Source organism: Rhodofomes roseus, assembly GCF_022264815.1.
Source record: "Rhodofomes roseus strain CIRM-BRFM 1785 chromosome Unknown C8Q71scaffold_20, whole genome shotgun sequence".
In the NCBI taxonomy this organism is placed as follows: Eukaryota; Fungi; Basidiomycota; class Agaricomycetes; order Polyporales; family Fomitopsidaceae; genus Rhodofomes; species Rhodofomes roseus.
This window is the reverse complement of record NW_025952976.1, coordinates 77,604-93,485: the sequence shown is the minus strand read 5'-3', so window position 1 is coordinate 93,485 and position 15,882 is coordinate 77,604. Positions and strand designations below refer to the sequence as shown.

The window sequence follows — 15,882 nt, the reverse complement described above, 5'->3', positions numbered from 1 at the left end:
TTCGGCGAGCGAGAGGGTTCGGAGATCGGTGGACGTGGATTCGTAGACACGACGGCATCGCAGCAAGCTCCGGGTGCCATGCCGCACGCGTCGAGGGTCGTCTGACTTGGCTCTGAGTCACCGCGCGTGTCTGACTGTGCCCGACGGCTCGAGGACGGGCATCGAACGACAACGAGGCGCGGTGGTATGATGATGCACGATCGCATCATGTCACGGCCGCTGGCCAGTGGAATGTGGGCGAACACAGATTCAGAACATGCGCCGCCGCGCCGTCACGGTGGGTGGCCACGCAGGCAGGCCGCCACGCTGACGACTACATACGCCGTGGATCCGAATCGCGTTGCACGAGCCCGGGGCGCAGCATCAGGATGAGTCGCCATCGCTCAGTCACCCAATCCACGCGCACACACCCATCCGCACCTGAACGGAGGCTTGCTGAGTTGCTCGCGCTCGACGCATCTCAGGCCGGCGGGACGCTGACCAACAAACCATCAGTCAGCCACATGCGCGTCACGCTTTGTCACTCTCCAAGCTGCTCACTCTCGGACTCCGTGCGGCTGCAAATGCATGCAGCAGGCCCAAGCCCCCCAAGCCGGTGTGCGCGCCCATCTGAGCCTCCCGCACCGTCCCGAGCTGCGAACAAGCCGATGCTGGATTCTCCAGCCGCCCGCATTCGTCGGCCGCGGACGTGCACAAGCCACCGGGTCGGAGAGGAGACGCGTTGGCCGACTCGACGCCGACGCGACGCGCAGCGCCGAAAATAGCGCGACGTGTCCCTCCGCATCTCAGATCTCAGATCACAAATTTATTGTGCGTCCGTCCGGCCCAGTCGGGTACCTACCCGGTGTGCCTCAAGCCAGCTGCCGTACCCCCGTGTCGAACGTTGCCGGACAAGACAAGGCAGAAAATTTGTCTGTGGACAAAGACAATTATCGTGTTGGGTTGTTGCGATCTAGGTACAGACAATGGCTAGTGTTACAATGCTGGCGCACCGAGCAGATGGTGTTGTACAGTACAGGGGCCCTCCGGGGGATTATGCAGTATGTAATGTAGAAAGAGGGGAGCAGTTTCTAGGGTACGATGAACAATGCAAGATACGAATGCGAGGAATGCGATTGAGCAGCAGTCTGCTATTGAAATGCGAAGACGAGAATAGATAGCCATAACGAGCGTGCTTCTCGCAGCGGCCTTAGGCGCTGCGCACTTAATTTTAGAAGTCGAAATGCGTGAATGAGACGGATGCAGGCTCATACGAGCACTTGCGGTGCGTACGCCGCGGTGGGCGGGGCGATACTCGGATGTACTTGCAGCGGCCGACACGCGCCCGACGGCCGGCGCTGGCGTGGCTGCGAAGCCGCCCGCGAATGCGAGCTGAAGTGCGGAAGGGGGAAGGAGTGCAGGAGCTGCAGCGCGGAGGACATCCGGTTGTAGCCCGAGCTACGCGGCAGCGCGGACGACTCGGACTGTGTCCGTTGCACCTGCTCGCCCTGATGTTGCTGCTGAGCGCGCAGAGCGTATTCTTGCTGCACCGCCCGTGTCTGCGGTCGCCAGTCGAGGTCCATCTCGTATGATGGTGGCGATGCATGGACGTGCGCAGCCGTGGGGGAGGGAAGGACCACGAACTGGGGCGCCGGGGCGACGGCGGGGGCGGACCCGAGTGAGTGCGCATGCTTGAGTGGGGCGGAGACGGGCGCGGGCGGGTAGAGTGTGTGTGCATCGGCAGGCGTGCGCGGCGAGGCGAGCGTGCCGGAGGACGTCGAGGCGTCCGAGTCCTGGTCCATGTCGACGTCGGTCGAGTCCGAGTCCGAGCTCCAGCGCGAGGTAGGGCGAGTGCGCGCGGGTGAGGGCGATGCACGGACGAGGTGGTGGGAGGGGTGCGCGAGGGTCATGATGGCGGCATGGTGCGCGAGGACGTCCTGCTCGGAGACTCCGAGTTCGAAGTCGAGCACGTCGAGGAACTCGCGCTCGATGCGGCCGATGTCGCGCTTGCCGAAGATACCTGTGCAGAGCGCCCAGTGCACGTTCTTCAGTGTCGAGTCGTTGGTGTACTGGTGGCGTAATTATCATCAGCACGCGTTAGGAAATGAAGGAGTAGGAGATATCGTACCTTGTTAGCAACAATGAGAGCGCCGAGGAAGACACGCTCGCAGGCCCACTGCTCGAGTGCAATCTGGAGGTGCGGCTTGGCGCGGTCGACGTAGGCAAGGGTAACGAGGAGGGCAGGGACCTTGATCTCTGCCTTGCGGATCACCTCCGCGACGAAGTTGGTGAACTTGGCGTGTTCTGAATGCCGCGACAGGGAGCGTCCTCGCGATGATGACGAGGGACGACCCAAGGCATAGTCGACAGTCTCGACGACGGTGTCAACGATGTGCTCTGTGGCAGATGAATGAGTGATATGATCATTGTGGCGGAAGAGGGAGAGACGCACCGATGAAGTTACGAGACAACTCGATCTTGATGAGCTGGAGAAGGGCAGGGTTGTGGAGGGAGGGGTCCACGAGGGAGGCTTTGTGCACAGGGATGGCCATGAGGGTGAGGAGGAGTGAGTATGGGACGGGCCAGAGAGGAGCGGACTCGGACGGGGCGCAGTGGGGACATGGCTGGAATGGGATGCTGTATATAAAGAACGGTGGGCTGGCCGGCGAGGCTTGCAAAGCGGTACGATCTCGATCGGCGCCGCAGGCCGCAGAGATTGCATGTTGCGGGAGTAAGCAGCCGCCTCGGACTCGGATGACTTGCCTCCTCCGTCACACAGGCGCCCACCGTCCGCCCCCAGCGCACATCCGCAGGCGCCCGCCGCGTCACCCAATCGGCCGTCCCGCTCCATTTGGTTGCCGATCCCCTCCCGCCGAGTCACGCCGAGTCACCCTCACCGTCACCCCGTCACACCCGCCCCCGCCGTCCTCCCCCGACGCGCCCATCTCGTCCATTCGGATATCCTGCCCTCTCTGTCCCGACTTCCGTGTCCATGAGACCCTTCGTCGGCCGTGCGTGTCTGGAGCCCGACAGCGGCTGGACCGAGTCCGATGTCCCCGTCTGGGCTCTTGTCACCCAGCTTCGATGTGCACTTCGCGTGCCTCGCCCAATCTGGAATTTGCTGCCGCCCCCAACCGCCAACCCGGTGATACTCCTAGTGCTATTCGCTGACATCGCCTATCGTGCTCGCCTTTGCCTGCTATCTATCGCACTCTGTGTAGCGTGGAGAACGTCCTGGTAGCGTTCCAGGCCTCCTGTCTGTTTCTTTCTCATGCTCCACGCACCCGAGTAAGTCGGAAACGTTCGAACGAACCTCATCCGCCACGGAATGACGCCGTCACGCCAGTCCTGTCATCCGATGGCCGTTTAGACCATCCCACCGACTGTCTTCCAGGCCCTCCGCATCATGGTGGACGTCCCATCGACCATTCCATCTGTGACCAGGGCATCGTACAGTCCACCTAGTGATGTATCTACCGCGCGTACGCATTTTCCAGTTATGCATGCATTCTTTCTCCTCTCCGTGTCTGCGCCGTAGCTTCGCGTCCTTCTGTCAGCTTGTCCTCCATTCTCATCTGCGCACAAAGGCCCCCATCCCGATTTCCGCGGTGCACCCAATTGGGCACCGACCTAATACCACCTCCCTCGGCCCCCCGCCGATCCCACAGCAGCCTTGCCCAGCCTAGGGAGGTATCTCCGCGCCACAACTCTCTCCCGCCCTCCCCGTCCCAGTGGCACCCGGCGCACGCCCCAGCGTACCTACCGATGAATGTCCTACGTCCACTATTCAGATCACTGTCCCTGTGGACCGTCTCTCTCATGTGCCGCGGCGCCGCCGTTGAGCGGGCCTGTGGCGATGATCGACGTGACTTGCCTTCTGCCTTCGGTTTCGCCGGCGCTCCTGGTCTGCGGTCCTCCGAGTCGGGCAGCGATCGTGACAGACGTCGGGATCGCTGTTGTGACGGCGAGCCCGCGGAGGTTATGCACGTATGGGGCAGGTGCACCTTGGCGATGCCGGAGGCAACATGTGTCCATTGATCGTGCATACTACTACGTGTATTGATGCATTTACAATGAGGTCTAGCGATTCCTGTACCGTTGTACGACACTTATTTGACACCGGCTCGTATGGGCGCAGTTGTTGCGTGGCCTCCGTGTCACGGTGTTGCGGTACTCGGTGCGGTGGTCCGCTATGTGACCTTTTGAGTGCTCGTCGATCGCACGCACGACACACCAGCCATTGTAGTCGGTGCGGATGTTTCCCAGCCGTGTAGGTCGGGGCGGAATAAAACACGTTTTATCTCGCCATTAGTTGATCGAGCACATCGAGCGGCGCTGGATGTGACGCCGGACGATAAGTAGTCGATGCATAGCAGACCCTCCCTATGTTGACGACACTAGAAGGTGCGGGTTTTGCGAGACCGGTGAGTTACTAAGCCTGCTCATTATGCTTCTCGTCGGCTTGTCCACCCAGCGATGATGCGGTGTAGTACTTTGATGTTCAATCATACTAGTCAGCTGAGACAACGTCACACGCGCGTCGACCTTACTGTGCATACTACCCTCTGCGACGGGTGCTACCCACATTCGCTGCTGCCTCTACGCTCGCCCGTCCGAGCCGCGTCGGACTCGTCGCAGGCCCGCAGGCTCCCGCAGGTGAACGTTTGAACAGCGGCAGGCACGGCGGCGGCAGAATGATTTTGGTAACGGCGCCCACAACGCCATTTTGAGCGTGGCTCAGATCGCCTAAGCGCCCACGTGCGCCATCTCATCTGCTCCCACATCCGACGTCCGGGATAGTGAGCGTATCGCTCGGTGCTATAGAAAAAGGTAGCACGAGGATTATTTTGACATAGTTCCGCCATCCGTCTTCAACCGAAGGCATACAAACTACAGACCTCAGTGTAAAGCCTATTATAAGGTACTCATCGTAGGCCGGCGGTTAACGCAATCTCATCGGGGGTATCGCGATCTCCTCCACGTGCGCGAGGCCGACGCCTGAGGCGCCCGCTGTGCACTGCGCCGCGGTCGGGCAGGATCGGGCCGCAGGCACATACACCGCGCATGGCGCCGGCGCGACGCGTTCAGCTGCGAGCTGCGTCCGCGTCACGGCGCGCGGGCGACACGTCCTGCACACGTTGACAAGCGATCGTGTCATTTTGACGAGTCCTTCCAGGACGTTCGCGAGTGTGAGAAGGCCGATGCGTCCTGGCTTCGCTCGGAGTCTTGCTAATAACTCAGTCAGCTCGAGCTGAGCAAGCAATCAGTCAACCAGCCCCGCTAACCTAGCATCAATTTCCCCAGCCCGCTCGCGCATCCATACACACCGATTGCGAGACAGTCGTCGATTACTCATCCTCCTCGAGTCAGGCCGCCCCCTCCGCCAGGTGATCGCCCAGACCGGGGAGTGATACGAGAGGGTGATTCGAGAGGGTGATTCGCAGCGAGTTTGTCACATCAGCGCTTCAGCGATGGTGGCTCGGCGCCAAACCGCCAAGTCGCATCTCAGATACGGATCGTAGGAGGCGCGCGGGCGCTTCGCTGTGCCCTCTGCGTGCGGATGTTGGAGGACACGCCCGAGGTTTACGTGGGGCAGGGGAGAGATAATCAGTATCTGGGCCAGTTGGTATGAAGATCTTACCTGCCGTGGGTACCGGCGAGCATCTACACCGAGACGGCATCGAGGTGGCAGTGGTCTACCTAGGTCTCCTCGGTGAGAGCATCCCAACATTAATACAGCCAGCCACATATGCAATCGAATATGTCCACTACAGTGATTCCAGGGGCAGTGATGTGACATTCATGATGTGACAAACATACAATGGCTGATTACCTTACGGGGGACTGCGCGAGGACGAGTAAATCTATGTAAGTACAACCTCGCAAGAATGGAGACATCATCCGCATGATTGCGCACCGACACGCATGATCCTACACCACACCGACACGGGCTGCTTCAAGTGTCCTTCTGGGAACAGTTGCCGGCGCAACGCCATCGAGGAGCTGAAGCCTGGGCCTTGCCGTCCACATCCATCATCCACTCGGGTCCATCACGCACCCAGCAACGAACCCGACAGCGACAGCGACGCCATCAGCCGTCCGCCCTGGCCGAAATTGCTATCTCGTCGGACACACAACACGTCGTCCCCCGCTTCTCGAAACGGTAAGCCCACCTCAGCTCGCTTCCCCCGCCACAGCAAGCCCAGAACGCGCGAGACTGCCGCCGCGACCTCAGGCCTCAGGGCCCGCCAGCACCTGGAGCAGGCGTCGCGCTAGCACTCCCGACGTGTGCGGTCTCCTTCGCCTTGCCCTTATTCGTCTTGCTGCCCTTCGGTCGCCCGCGCGGCCGCTTGCCCGTCGGCTGGCCGTCCGCACCCGTCACATCTTCCGCCGCGCGCTTGGTGGACGTGATCGTCTTCTCGGTCTGGAGGCGGAGTTCCTTGAGGTACCTGCACAGAAAGACGTCAGCTTGACGGGGTTCCGCGATGGACCCGGAGCGAGCCGCTGCGTAGTGATGGGAAATCGAACGTAGATGGCAATGGGAAGAAAAGCAGGTAAGGGTGGAGCTCAGAGGGGAGGAGTGCAGCAGGGGAGGGGAAAGTGATGCGAAATGAATGTGCGGAACGATTAATTGAGTGGACACTGACTGTGCTGACTTCTCTTCTAATGTTTGTTGCAGGCTAGGCAGGGGTGACTGGCCGAGCTCTTGTCGCAGCCTGTCGACGTCCGCTTTCGCGGTGGCGTAGTCGGTGTCCGTGAGGGCCTGGATTTTCTGACGCAGGTCCGCGCATCTGTGTTGGGGTGTGAACGTCAACAGCCGCCATGACATTTGGGGATCTGCCACTGCGGAGGCACGAACAGCAGCCAAGCATGTGGCGAGACAGGACAAATGGTTGGGGACACCATTGAAAGGCACACGATGGATGGGGAACACAACGAAGACGGTACATACTCTTGGTTCAGTTTCGCTTCGGTCATGTCCGCCTGAGGGATCGGAGTAAACTACATGGCCGTGAAACAGACATAGAACAGCGTGCCTTGTCTCGGTCTTCGTTCACCTGAGGAAACCGGTGAGCCACATCAGACTGTAGACAAACATAGCAGTGAGGTACGAACCTCGCGCAGGCAATTAAGGAGTCTAGCCCTCTCGCTCTCCAGTCTGTTGACCTCATCCATCAAGCAAAGACCGATGACAAGCCGGAGTGGCATCAACGCACTTGTTTTTCTGCTCCTTGACATCCTGAATTGCCTTCTGCTTCTGATCTAGCGATGCGTGCGCCGATAGTATGTGCGCCGTGTGGAGCTGAAGGGTGAGCGCATGTTTCCTGCGTGACAACGTCAGCGGTTAGGACGATACGGCGACGGGGGGCGCAGGACGGGGACCGCGGTAGCTGAGATCGCATGTTCGCATTCGGCAGTCGAAGTCAGCAGCGGAATGACGAGTGATACCTGCATCGCGCAGGTTCGGGAGACGCGAGGCGTGCGCCGGACGACGAACATGTGCAATTGCAGTCGGATCATGGCCCCAGCATCCAGCACCGATCGCGACGGCGAACGCGTCGCCGGTGTTGAGCGGGCATGAAGGCATCCCGTATGGACCCGCTGCGGATTTTGGCCGCGCAGATGGACGAGGACGGAAGCGGGTAGGATAGAAAGGACACCCGGAGAGACTCACTTGAGCTCTGCGGTCTTGGCGAGATGGACGAGGTTCTTTGTCCAGTCGCCGCTTGCGAGGATGGGCTGGGAGGAGGAGGACTGGGAGGAGGACGCTGCAGCCGCGCCGGTCGCCATCGCACGCCCGTCGGTGTGTTTTGCTGGGAGAGCGGACGAGGGTTTCTGGGGTGACCGCATCAGCATGCCCTCCGGTCACCGTGCCCCCGCAATTTCCCCCGCCCCCTCATTGGCTCGCTCCATGCCGGACTGCCTCTCTGGGCTTCCGACGATGGCCACCTCGTTCAACTGTCCTTACTCCAACGTCTGCGACGGCTCTACAATTCGTGCCTACTCATCATGTTGCGCAGTGCCCTTTTCAGGTAGATTTACATATGCGACTCAAAGGAGTCTGAATCGTGGCAACCGACGTGAAGTACTGCTCTCAGGCTCGTGTTCTGCGTGCACAGAAGTTGAGATTGGCCCTCTCTCAAAGGCTGTTGACACCATGTTCCGCAATTGTCGGGACAGGCGGCCGAACGATGCGGTATACGGGTCATTTTCATCCAAGCCGCGGGCTTCTGAGGCGGAGAAATTGCCCTCGGTGACGACTCTTACAGTAAGTGGGTTGCTGTGGTGTGTGAAGCTCCTGCATATTGACACAATACTGTTGTTCCATCATCCAGGTATGCAATATACGTTGACGTGATGAGTCTTCGCATGCCGAGTGCACAATACACTTCGTAAGCCGTTCCTGTCATTCGCCCGCTGGTGGGGTGTTTCCCCGGGATCTGGTTACTATCGAAGCGCGCCGAAGAACGTCCCTTCTAATAGTCACTCGCACAGAAGAGTATACGTATATATCGTCCTGGACGATTGGGTTCTGAATCGCATGTTTGACATACGACCTGTCCGACGACCCCTGCGCTACTATATTGGAACCCTCAATACTCAATGGCCAAGTTTGGGCCAAGTCATCCTTCAGGCACATTAGCAACGCTCCTTCTGATACTGCACTCATGCCGGAGGTGGTCAGGCGGTCCAGCGTGACAACTTTCATCCGCATCCGCATCCAAGTACGTCATTGTTGACTGTCTGGTTCGTCCCCCTTGGCACCTCCGTATTTTATTCTGCTAGATGTTCCAAGTCTAGCAATGCTTCCGCTAGGTCAAACACCGATGCATAATCAATGGTAGGTTAGATCAATGTGAGGCATGTTATCTCATTTCCTTGAATCGTGCTCGACTGGGCCTGATTGCAACGACAGAATCTCGTCCGGCTGCGCTACCTACCTAGGTCTGTGCACCCTGATATGAGGCTCAGAACGATCCACGCGCCTGACCCACTACACTATCCTCCTTGGAAGACACCGAGCCTGTGCGCGGATAGGAGGCGGGCCCGACAGGGTGGCGGGGCAGCGCACATGAGCGGTATGTCATATAGGGGCCCCACATACCTCTGGGCGCCAGAGCGACCTTCCCGCCTGGATTAGGCCTGGCACCGGCATCGCACAGCTTAACTAGTAGGTCGCGGACGAAATGGCTTTTGGAGCCATCATCGGTTGTTCCCATGTCTTCCTCTCAGTCTCGCGTTCGCGCTGCCGACGTCGCGTCGGTTAGCGGCAAGGCACCTTCATGTAGCTCATGCCGGCTCGTGCCTAAGGAAGGTGAACACTACCTCGTCTGCAAGCGCTGCAAGCGCGCGGCGTATTGCAGCCAGGCCTGTCAACAAGATGACTGGGAGTCGCATAGGTGAAGTGTCCAGATTGTACTGGTGTTCACGTCGTCTTACGATCCGTATGTCATAGTCTGCCCTGTTCGGACGTCGCGTACAACACGGAACGCGTGCGCACCATACGCGTAGCGTCACAATCGACGACTACTGCAGATGCATCACCGGCCGAATCGCGACTCCATCTCCTGGAGCACTTCGCCGACGCTCACAAAAGGATAGTGCAACAGATCCTGCCGGTCGCTACGCATCATCGGGAAGGATGCGGGACGTTCGACTACTCCGGCGAGTATGTTGTGATCAAGCTCTCATATCGGGACGATTGCGGCGGCGACCCAAGTCGTTCGTATCGCGTCCACTCTGCCGAGTTCCGCCCCCAGTCCGTCACCTGCGAGAGGTACCCGCATCTACGAGGACGCATCGAGCAATGGTACGGCTTGAAGGCGGGCGAGTACCAGGCCAGGAAATGCTTCCTCGGCTTCGTGCACATCCTCTGGGTGACCGACGGCGACGACTTCATGGTGTGGCAAGCGCTGCCCGACTACGAAGTGTCGCCTCTGCAAGCCAGTGCCATGCGCCAAGCCGACGGTAGTGACTGGCTGGCACCGCTGCGGTGGGCGGCGGAGAATGGCTTCGTGTACAGACATCCACGTCCTGGATTCCCCTTCCCTCTGATGGGCTACCTGAAGAAGAAGGGTGTAGGATGGCAGTGGCAGCCGTTCTCTCACGCTCAACTTGTTGCGATGGGTAGTGACGGTGTCGCGCTCCTGTAGAGTAAATGGTACGTAACTCCCAGTCTAGTCAATATGGGCTGCAATAATGAGATCATTTCAGGCTTCCCTCTTCCTTACCTTCCGACCCAGTGCACTTGGCGCTGCAGGCTACACGGCTCGGGTCGTATTAGCAGTTGACGTGTGTTGTCAATGCATTGGCTTGCAGCAGGAGTCGATCTCCACACATGTGCGAGGCAGAAAAATCATAGCCTGTTCAGTGGTCAGTGGTGAACATCGCCCAGCAGAAGCAGTGCGTGGGGAAGCGGGATGACAAGTGGTTGCTCGCGTTTGACTACACTAGGACCGTGGTGATACCGTCCATCTTCCGTGTATTTGCACGGTTTAGTACAAAGTGAGTAGACGAACCGAGTCTGCCTGAATGAGATTGGTTCGAGGATGTTCAGTTTCCTGTCTGCAGTTACGCTCTAAAGCTGATGCTTTAGCGTTCACATGCGCGTCGGTACGACGATGAAGAATTCAAGAAACTCAATGCTACTGTACAAGACTACATGAGGCATTAACTGCGACGAGTCTCCAATACAAATGCCAGCAAGATTAGTGAGACACATAGAGCTGGAACCCTGTTAGCGCAGAGCTACGAGACGAATCAAGCCGTCGTCGACCCTGCTGTAATCAGATTCTAATACGCGCCTGCGACGTACGGCTTGGCATATGTCTCCCAGCAACTCCCATTCGTCAAACCTCGTGGAGACACCGCCCCCCGAGCCATTCCAGAGCATACCTAACAGCCTCCGATACATGCTTTGCCGATTTACCGAACGACTCTTGCGAGCCTCGAATGGACTGAATTCGGCTGGAAGCTGGGCTTTGCCTTTCATGACAGCAAGTAGAGTCGACTCTTCGATGAAGTAAACTGACTGCGCAGGAAGCTCTGCATCTTTCAGCGCCCTGTCGACAGCTGCCTCCGTTGTTCGCATGTAACTCGTACGAGCTGTATGCCACAACGCTGCCTCTTGGTCCGGTGAAAAGGCTTGCTCAGCCTTCGCACGAGCATCGTCAGGACCGTCGGGTTTGCTCGGCCACATGATGGCACATACGCGGTCCGTATGCGCGCCTGCGCAGACGGTGTAGACGGGTATATCGAAATGCGCGCAGCCCCGCAGTATAGCGAGGTCCGACTTCGCGAAGCAGCCGTCCTGGTCAAGCACGACTAGGATGGCGTCGAAGAGGAAGAGCCCTCCGTCGTTGAAGTATTTCCAGCCCGGGACCGGCAGTGTCTCCGAGCTGGGGACAACGTACCAAACGACTGGGACGCCAGGAGCAGGGTGGGGATAGGATGGGAAGGCCGTCTGGCTCGCCTGAACGCCAGCTGTTGCAGCACCTAGGCTGTCTGTATCCTTTCGACCGAGGAAGGCCTTCAAAAGCGAGTATTTGTGACTCCCTGCGGCGCCCGTAATTGCGATATGAACGGAGCGTTCCTGGTACAGCAAGCGTGCCTTGGCGGCGACAATCTCGTGCTCGCTGGGTACTGCGATAGGCCTGATGGTCCTAGAGGGGAGAGGATCATAAATCCCGTCCCATCGGTTCTCGGGCATCGTTCTCTTGGGCCTTATCCGAGTTTCCTCTGCCAGTGCTCTCATCCTCCTCTGCGCCCGTACTTTCCGCGGCGACGTTATCCGTGCGCCGCGCCCTCTGGCTTGTTCCTCAATGAGATCCTGCAACTGCATCAAGGTAGGATTTGGGCCAATCCGTTCGTTATTCTTCGCATCGACGATGGCTCTGCTGCACGCGCTACCCATTCTTCCGGATTGCTGTGGAACCAAACAGAAATTGAGCCGTTGCATATTTAGGAAACCAGCCACAAACGTACCGGATGACGGTTCTCACTACCTCGACTCGGAGGAATGAAAGGTAGCTCTTGGAAAATGGGATAGTATGCGGGCTTGGAGTTGGCCCACTTATATGCACACGGCCCGCAGGCATATCAGGGTTCAAACTTTGTTTCGAATGCCCGAATCGTGAGTGCAGCTACCACACAGGGAGTGAAATCCCAGATGTTTGCTATCCGAACAGCTATCAAGACGAGAAGATCAGTCATGCGACCCTCGCTCACAACCTCGAGGACATCTATCTCACCTTCACGGTCGCCTCAGAAAACGGGGCATGGTACATACCTGGTAGTCCCGATTCAGAGGCCGAACAAACCACGATCGATGTTCTCGGACTCTGGCTGTACCACGATGGGGTGTATCTGTAACGAACTCAGGCTCAAATGCATCGATCCCTGTAACAAGAGCTAGGTTCGAGACGAACCCCTCGCACGTGAACGTGGAGGGTCTTGTGGCGAGACTAGAACAAGAGCTACTCACTATCATACACTGGAGTCTCACTGCGATGGATCGGTACAACATGATGAGCGACAACATCAAGCACGATATCAGCCTAGTTGATTCACAATCCCAGATCATCCTCGATGACGCGCCTCCGACGTGCGTCACCGAGCAAATCCTGCAACAACACCCACTCATCAAAGTCATCGTTACTGGGCCCGCGTTGCCCCTTGACGATCGAGTAAAGGTTATCCTTGTCGACGATGTACACCCGCTGATCAGGAAGGCCTGCCTCTCGCAGGTTCTTCTTGACCGTGTTGCGCGTGTCGCGATCGTACTGGTCGCGAGCCTCGCGACGTGCACCGCGACCAGTCTGGCCAGTGGGCATGTCGTTCAAGACATTTGAGACTTGCTGGTGCGCCTTTGAACGGGCGATGTACGTGGGTATATTGAAGAGTTTGGCGTTCTTCAATATCGCCAAGTCCACCTCGGTGAACCGATTGTCGAAGAGCACGACGATGGCATCGAAGGCGTACAAGGCCTGATGTATGAAGTACTGATCGCCTGGTACGCGTAGCGTCCCCGCGCCAGAGAAGTCGTACCAGACGAACGGGTTGTCGAGATGGGGGTCGCCGTATCGCGCGAGAGTCATTGTGGTCTCGGACGTGCCAGTCGGAGCCGCACCTCCGTCGCTATTCTTCTTGCCGAGGAAGGCGTTCAGGAGCGACGACTTGCCGCTCCCAGCAACACCCGCAATCGCGAAGTGGATGTATCCCTCTTCGTACTGCAGGCGTTGCTTGGCGGCATAATACTCCTCCGCGGTTGGTATACTGAGAGGTTCGATGGTCCTTGGACGACGCTGCCCCGCCATGCGTACCATCTTTTCAGCAGCAGTCCATTCCTCCTGCTCCCGACGAGCCCGTCGCTGCTCCTCCCGAGCGTTCATGCGTTCCTGCCAGAGAAACTCCGCATCTCTTTCAGCCTGCCTAGCCCGTCGCTGCGACTCTCGTGCATTCATCCGATCCTGATAAAAGCGTTCAGAGTAGTACTCCTCTGGGCCCCACCGTCCAGCCTTGTTTGATTTTGCGTTTTCATCCATAAGGTCCTCCATATCTTCCATGGTAGGGTTTCGCTTCGTTTTATTGAGGCCAAACGCCGTGCGGATAGCCTCGAAAGACGCTCTGACCGCACTCCCAATCGCGCTGATTGCACTGCCCATGTCGTTTGCTACGGAGATGTACGATGATCAATACGCTCTGAGCAAAGCATGACATACGTACCGGTCGCAGCAGGCTACGGTGGTGTTGCACGCAGTGAGTGAGGGAGTAGAGATGGAATGATAGCACTGGGAGATAGAGCCGTCTGTGTACAGGCCCCGCTGGTGTTCTCGAAGCATGTAGGCATGTCGGAACTTTACCTGTGACTCATCATTTCATCTCCCCTGAAGGTTTGTTGCAGAGCGCCTGCATAGCGATGCGAATATCCAAACTCATACTTACAGTCGCCGAAAGTCTGTCGAGAACCTCACGATAGCGTAGAAAAGATGCAATACACAACAACCTACTACACACTTTATGCGATTTTTACAGTCTGACGCGGACGGTGACGCAACTCCTGTCAGCTTGGGGTGCCTGCAGGTAGATAGCGGACAACTGACCTTTGCATACAGCGAGTCCACTACCTTTCCAACCTGCTCAAGCGTCTCAATCGCCGCCCCATACGTGTTCTGTACCACCAGACTCATGAGCAAGAACTCCAATACTGGACGGAAGGGAATGCTCACGTCTGCCTCTGCCTCCTCGAAGACGATCAGGCAACCCCTGCCCTGGTCCAGCACGCCGTGAAAAACCTTGTCCAGGATCATCTGCGAGAGCTTGATCTCCACCGCCTGCCGGCCCTGGCCGACCTGCTGTGCGACGTACTCCACCTCCACGACGCTGTACGGCTCGACGATCCGCAGGAGGTTCTGCTCCAGCAGCTTGTCGTACAATGCGCTGAGATGTGTCCGGATTGTGGGGTCGCTTGACAGTTCTGCGTGTATTGTGTCACCATGAGTGACGAAGAAGTCGGATAGATCGTTGGTGAAGCCTTACCTTGTTGGTAGTCTTTCAGAGCTTTCTCGAACTCTGCGAGGTTGCGCTGCTGATGTGCGCGCGCGACGGCACGCATACTCTCTACGTCCCTGAGTTGCGCATACTTCGCCGCGAACTTCACGCTCAGTAGCGCCGTCACGTCTTCAGGCTAATCGTCATAGAGGGAACTCAGTCCATCATCCTTGCCTCTCACTTGAAACTTCTTAAGACGTACCAAGTTCAGCATGATCTTGCAGAGGAGCATGTACTTGAGAGCGCCGAGCGCGCCAGGGTCGTCCTGCGAGCTGAGATTCTCAAACGTCTCGTAGAAGTAGGAGTATGCGGTGGTGTAGTCCTTGTCCTCTGCGTGAAGGATACCGGACTGGAGATCGAGCCGTGCCTGGAGATGTGGTGGGCAGTAGATGGCGTTCGCCGCTGTCCGCGCAGAAGTGAGGGCAGCCTAGACGGTATGATATGGCACGTTAGAACGAAAGCAAGCATTGGTCAAAACATCTACGCGCCTTTGCCTTCGCAAGGTTGCCAATACCGCGGTACACTCTGCTCTCGAGCAGGTGTACCTCCGTGAGGATCATCTTGTCGTCTAACCGCTTCAGCTCCGTGAGCAAGGTCTCGATGAGGCTGAGCGCGGGCTTGTACTGCGATGTCTCTAGTTGGCTGCGCGTGTATTTCAGTACGCAGCGGCTGGAATGTTCCATCAAGACTCACAGTCCGACTAGCCGTGTCTCCAGACTGTGCTTCAGGAATATCCGCTTCTCCCGCTGCGCCCAGTCGATGTTCTCTCGCAGAACATCTATCTGTATCTGCTGGCTGTCAGGGATGGCGTTGAAACAGTCGAGCACAGTCCGGACTTGATGTGCATAAGTCAATAGGTACGTGCACAATAGCACCGGGTAGTACGCACTCAGTTTGGCAGTCTTTGCCTTCGCCGTTGTAGAGACAAACGAGCGCGAGAGTGTGATGACCTCAGCAACTCCTTTCGCGTTCCTGAGCGACGGTCAGCTTTCGCGACAGTACTTCGAGGCGTGCGACGTACTTCTGAGTCTGGTATAATCCCGCTAGCTTCACCAGTGCCGCCTCCTGCTGCCGGAGCTCAGCCTCTCGCTGTGGGACGTCCGCATGATCTGAAATGGGTGATGCTGCAAAACATTGCGGTCAGTCACAACCGGTCTAAAGGGACTGCGCGGATTACAGACTGATGATCTCTTTGTAGAGCGCCTCTGCCTGGGCAGGGGACGCCTTGGTGGCTTGTTCGAGCAGCTCCTGCTTGGTCGGCATGTTGGTCAAATGCGCGGTCGAGATGGGAGTGGGAGGCGAGAATGAGATGCTGAAGTCGGAGGTGGCTGAAGGACTGCACGCGACGGTGAC

General features: G+C 57.9%; 6 protein-coding genes across 6 annotated transcripts; 1 reads left to right on the top strand and 5 right to left on the bottom strand.

Moving 5' to 3' along the window:
* Positions 1-1,247: 1,247 nt before the first annotated feature.
* On the bottom strand, positions 1,248-2,846 carry C8Q71DRAFT_839748 (uncharacterized protein; the record flags this gene model as incomplete). The annotated part of the gene is made up of 4 exons (XM_047926503.1): positions 2,432-2,846; positions 2,108-2,376; positions 1,654-2,048; positions 1,248-1,437 (listed from the first exon to the last, which is right to left on the bottom strand). The coding sequence occupies exons 1-4, from the start codon at positions 2,529-2,531 to the stop codon at positions 1,248-1,250; spliced, it is 954 nt and encodes a 317-aa protein (XP_047775630.1). The 5' UTR covers positions 2,532-2,846.
* Positions 2,847-5,351: 2,505 nt separating this feature from the next.
* Positions 5,352-6,034, bottom strand: C8Q71DRAFT_241979 (uncharacterized protein). Its single transcript, XM_047917240.1, has 2 exons — positions 5,897-6,034; positions 5,352-5,823 (listed from the first exon to the last, which is right to left on the bottom strand). Exon 2 carries the CDS (start codon positions 5,777-5,779, stop codon positions 5,432-5,434), a length of 348 nt encoding a protein of 115 aa, XP_047775629.1. The 5' UTR covers positions 5,780-5,823; positions 5,897-6,034; the 3' UTR covers positions 5,352-5,431.
* On the bottom strand, positions 5,999-7,927 carry C8Q71DRAFT_241927 (uncharacterized protein). Its single transcript, XM_047917239.1, has 7 exons — positions 7,655-7,927; positions 7,197-7,304; positions 7,096-7,138; positions 7,017-7,037; positions 6,932-6,963; positions 6,627-6,770; positions 5,999-6,428 (listed from the first exon to the last, which is right to left on the bottom strand). Exons 1-7 carry the CDS (start codon positions 7,834-7,836, stop codon positions 6,218-6,220), a joined length of 741 nt encoding a protein of 246 aa, XP_047775628.1. The 5' UTR covers positions 7,837-7,927; the 3' UTR covers positions 5,999-6,217.
* Positions 7,928-9,198: 1,271 nt separating this feature from the next.
* Positions 9,199-10,133, top strand: C8Q71DRAFT_725991 (uncharacterized protein; the record flags this gene model as incomplete). Its single annotated transcript, XM_047921735.1, has 2 exons — positions 9,199-9,380; positions 9,437-10,133. 2 exons carry the CDS (start codon positions 9,199-9,201, stop codon positions 10,131-10,133), a joined length of 879 nt encoding a protein of 292 aa, XP_047775627.1.
* A 584-nt stretch (positions 10,134-10,717) lies between these two features.
* Positions 10,718-13,523, bottom strand: C8Q71DRAFT_839745 (uncharacterized protein; the record flags this gene model as incomplete). Its single annotated transcript, XM_047926502.1, has 2 exons — positions 10,718-11,718; positions 12,584-13,523. 2 exons carry the CDS (start codon positions 13,521-13,523, stop codon positions 10,718-10,720), a joined length of 1,941 nt encoding a protein of 646 aa, XP_047775626.1.
* A 431-nt stretch (positions 13,524-13,954) lies between these two features.
* On the bottom strand, positions 13,955-15,866 carry C8Q71DRAFT_775310 (PCI-domain-containing protein). Its single transcript, XM_047924596.1, has 10 exons — positions 15,711-15,866; positions 15,551-15,653; positions 15,419-15,501; positions 15,223-15,364; positions 15,018-15,171; positions 14,732-14,956; positions 14,518-14,665; positions 14,208-14,455; positions 14,082-14,150; positions 13,955-14,014 (listed from the first exon to the last, which is right to left on the bottom strand). Exons 1-10 carry the CDS (start codon positions 15,790-15,792, stop codon positions 13,997-13,999), a joined length of 1,272 nt encoding a protein of 423 aa, XP_047775625.1. The 5' UTR covers positions 15,793-15,866; the 3' UTR covers positions 13,955-13,996.
* Between the last annotated feature and the right edge of the window lie 16 nt (positions 15,867-15,882).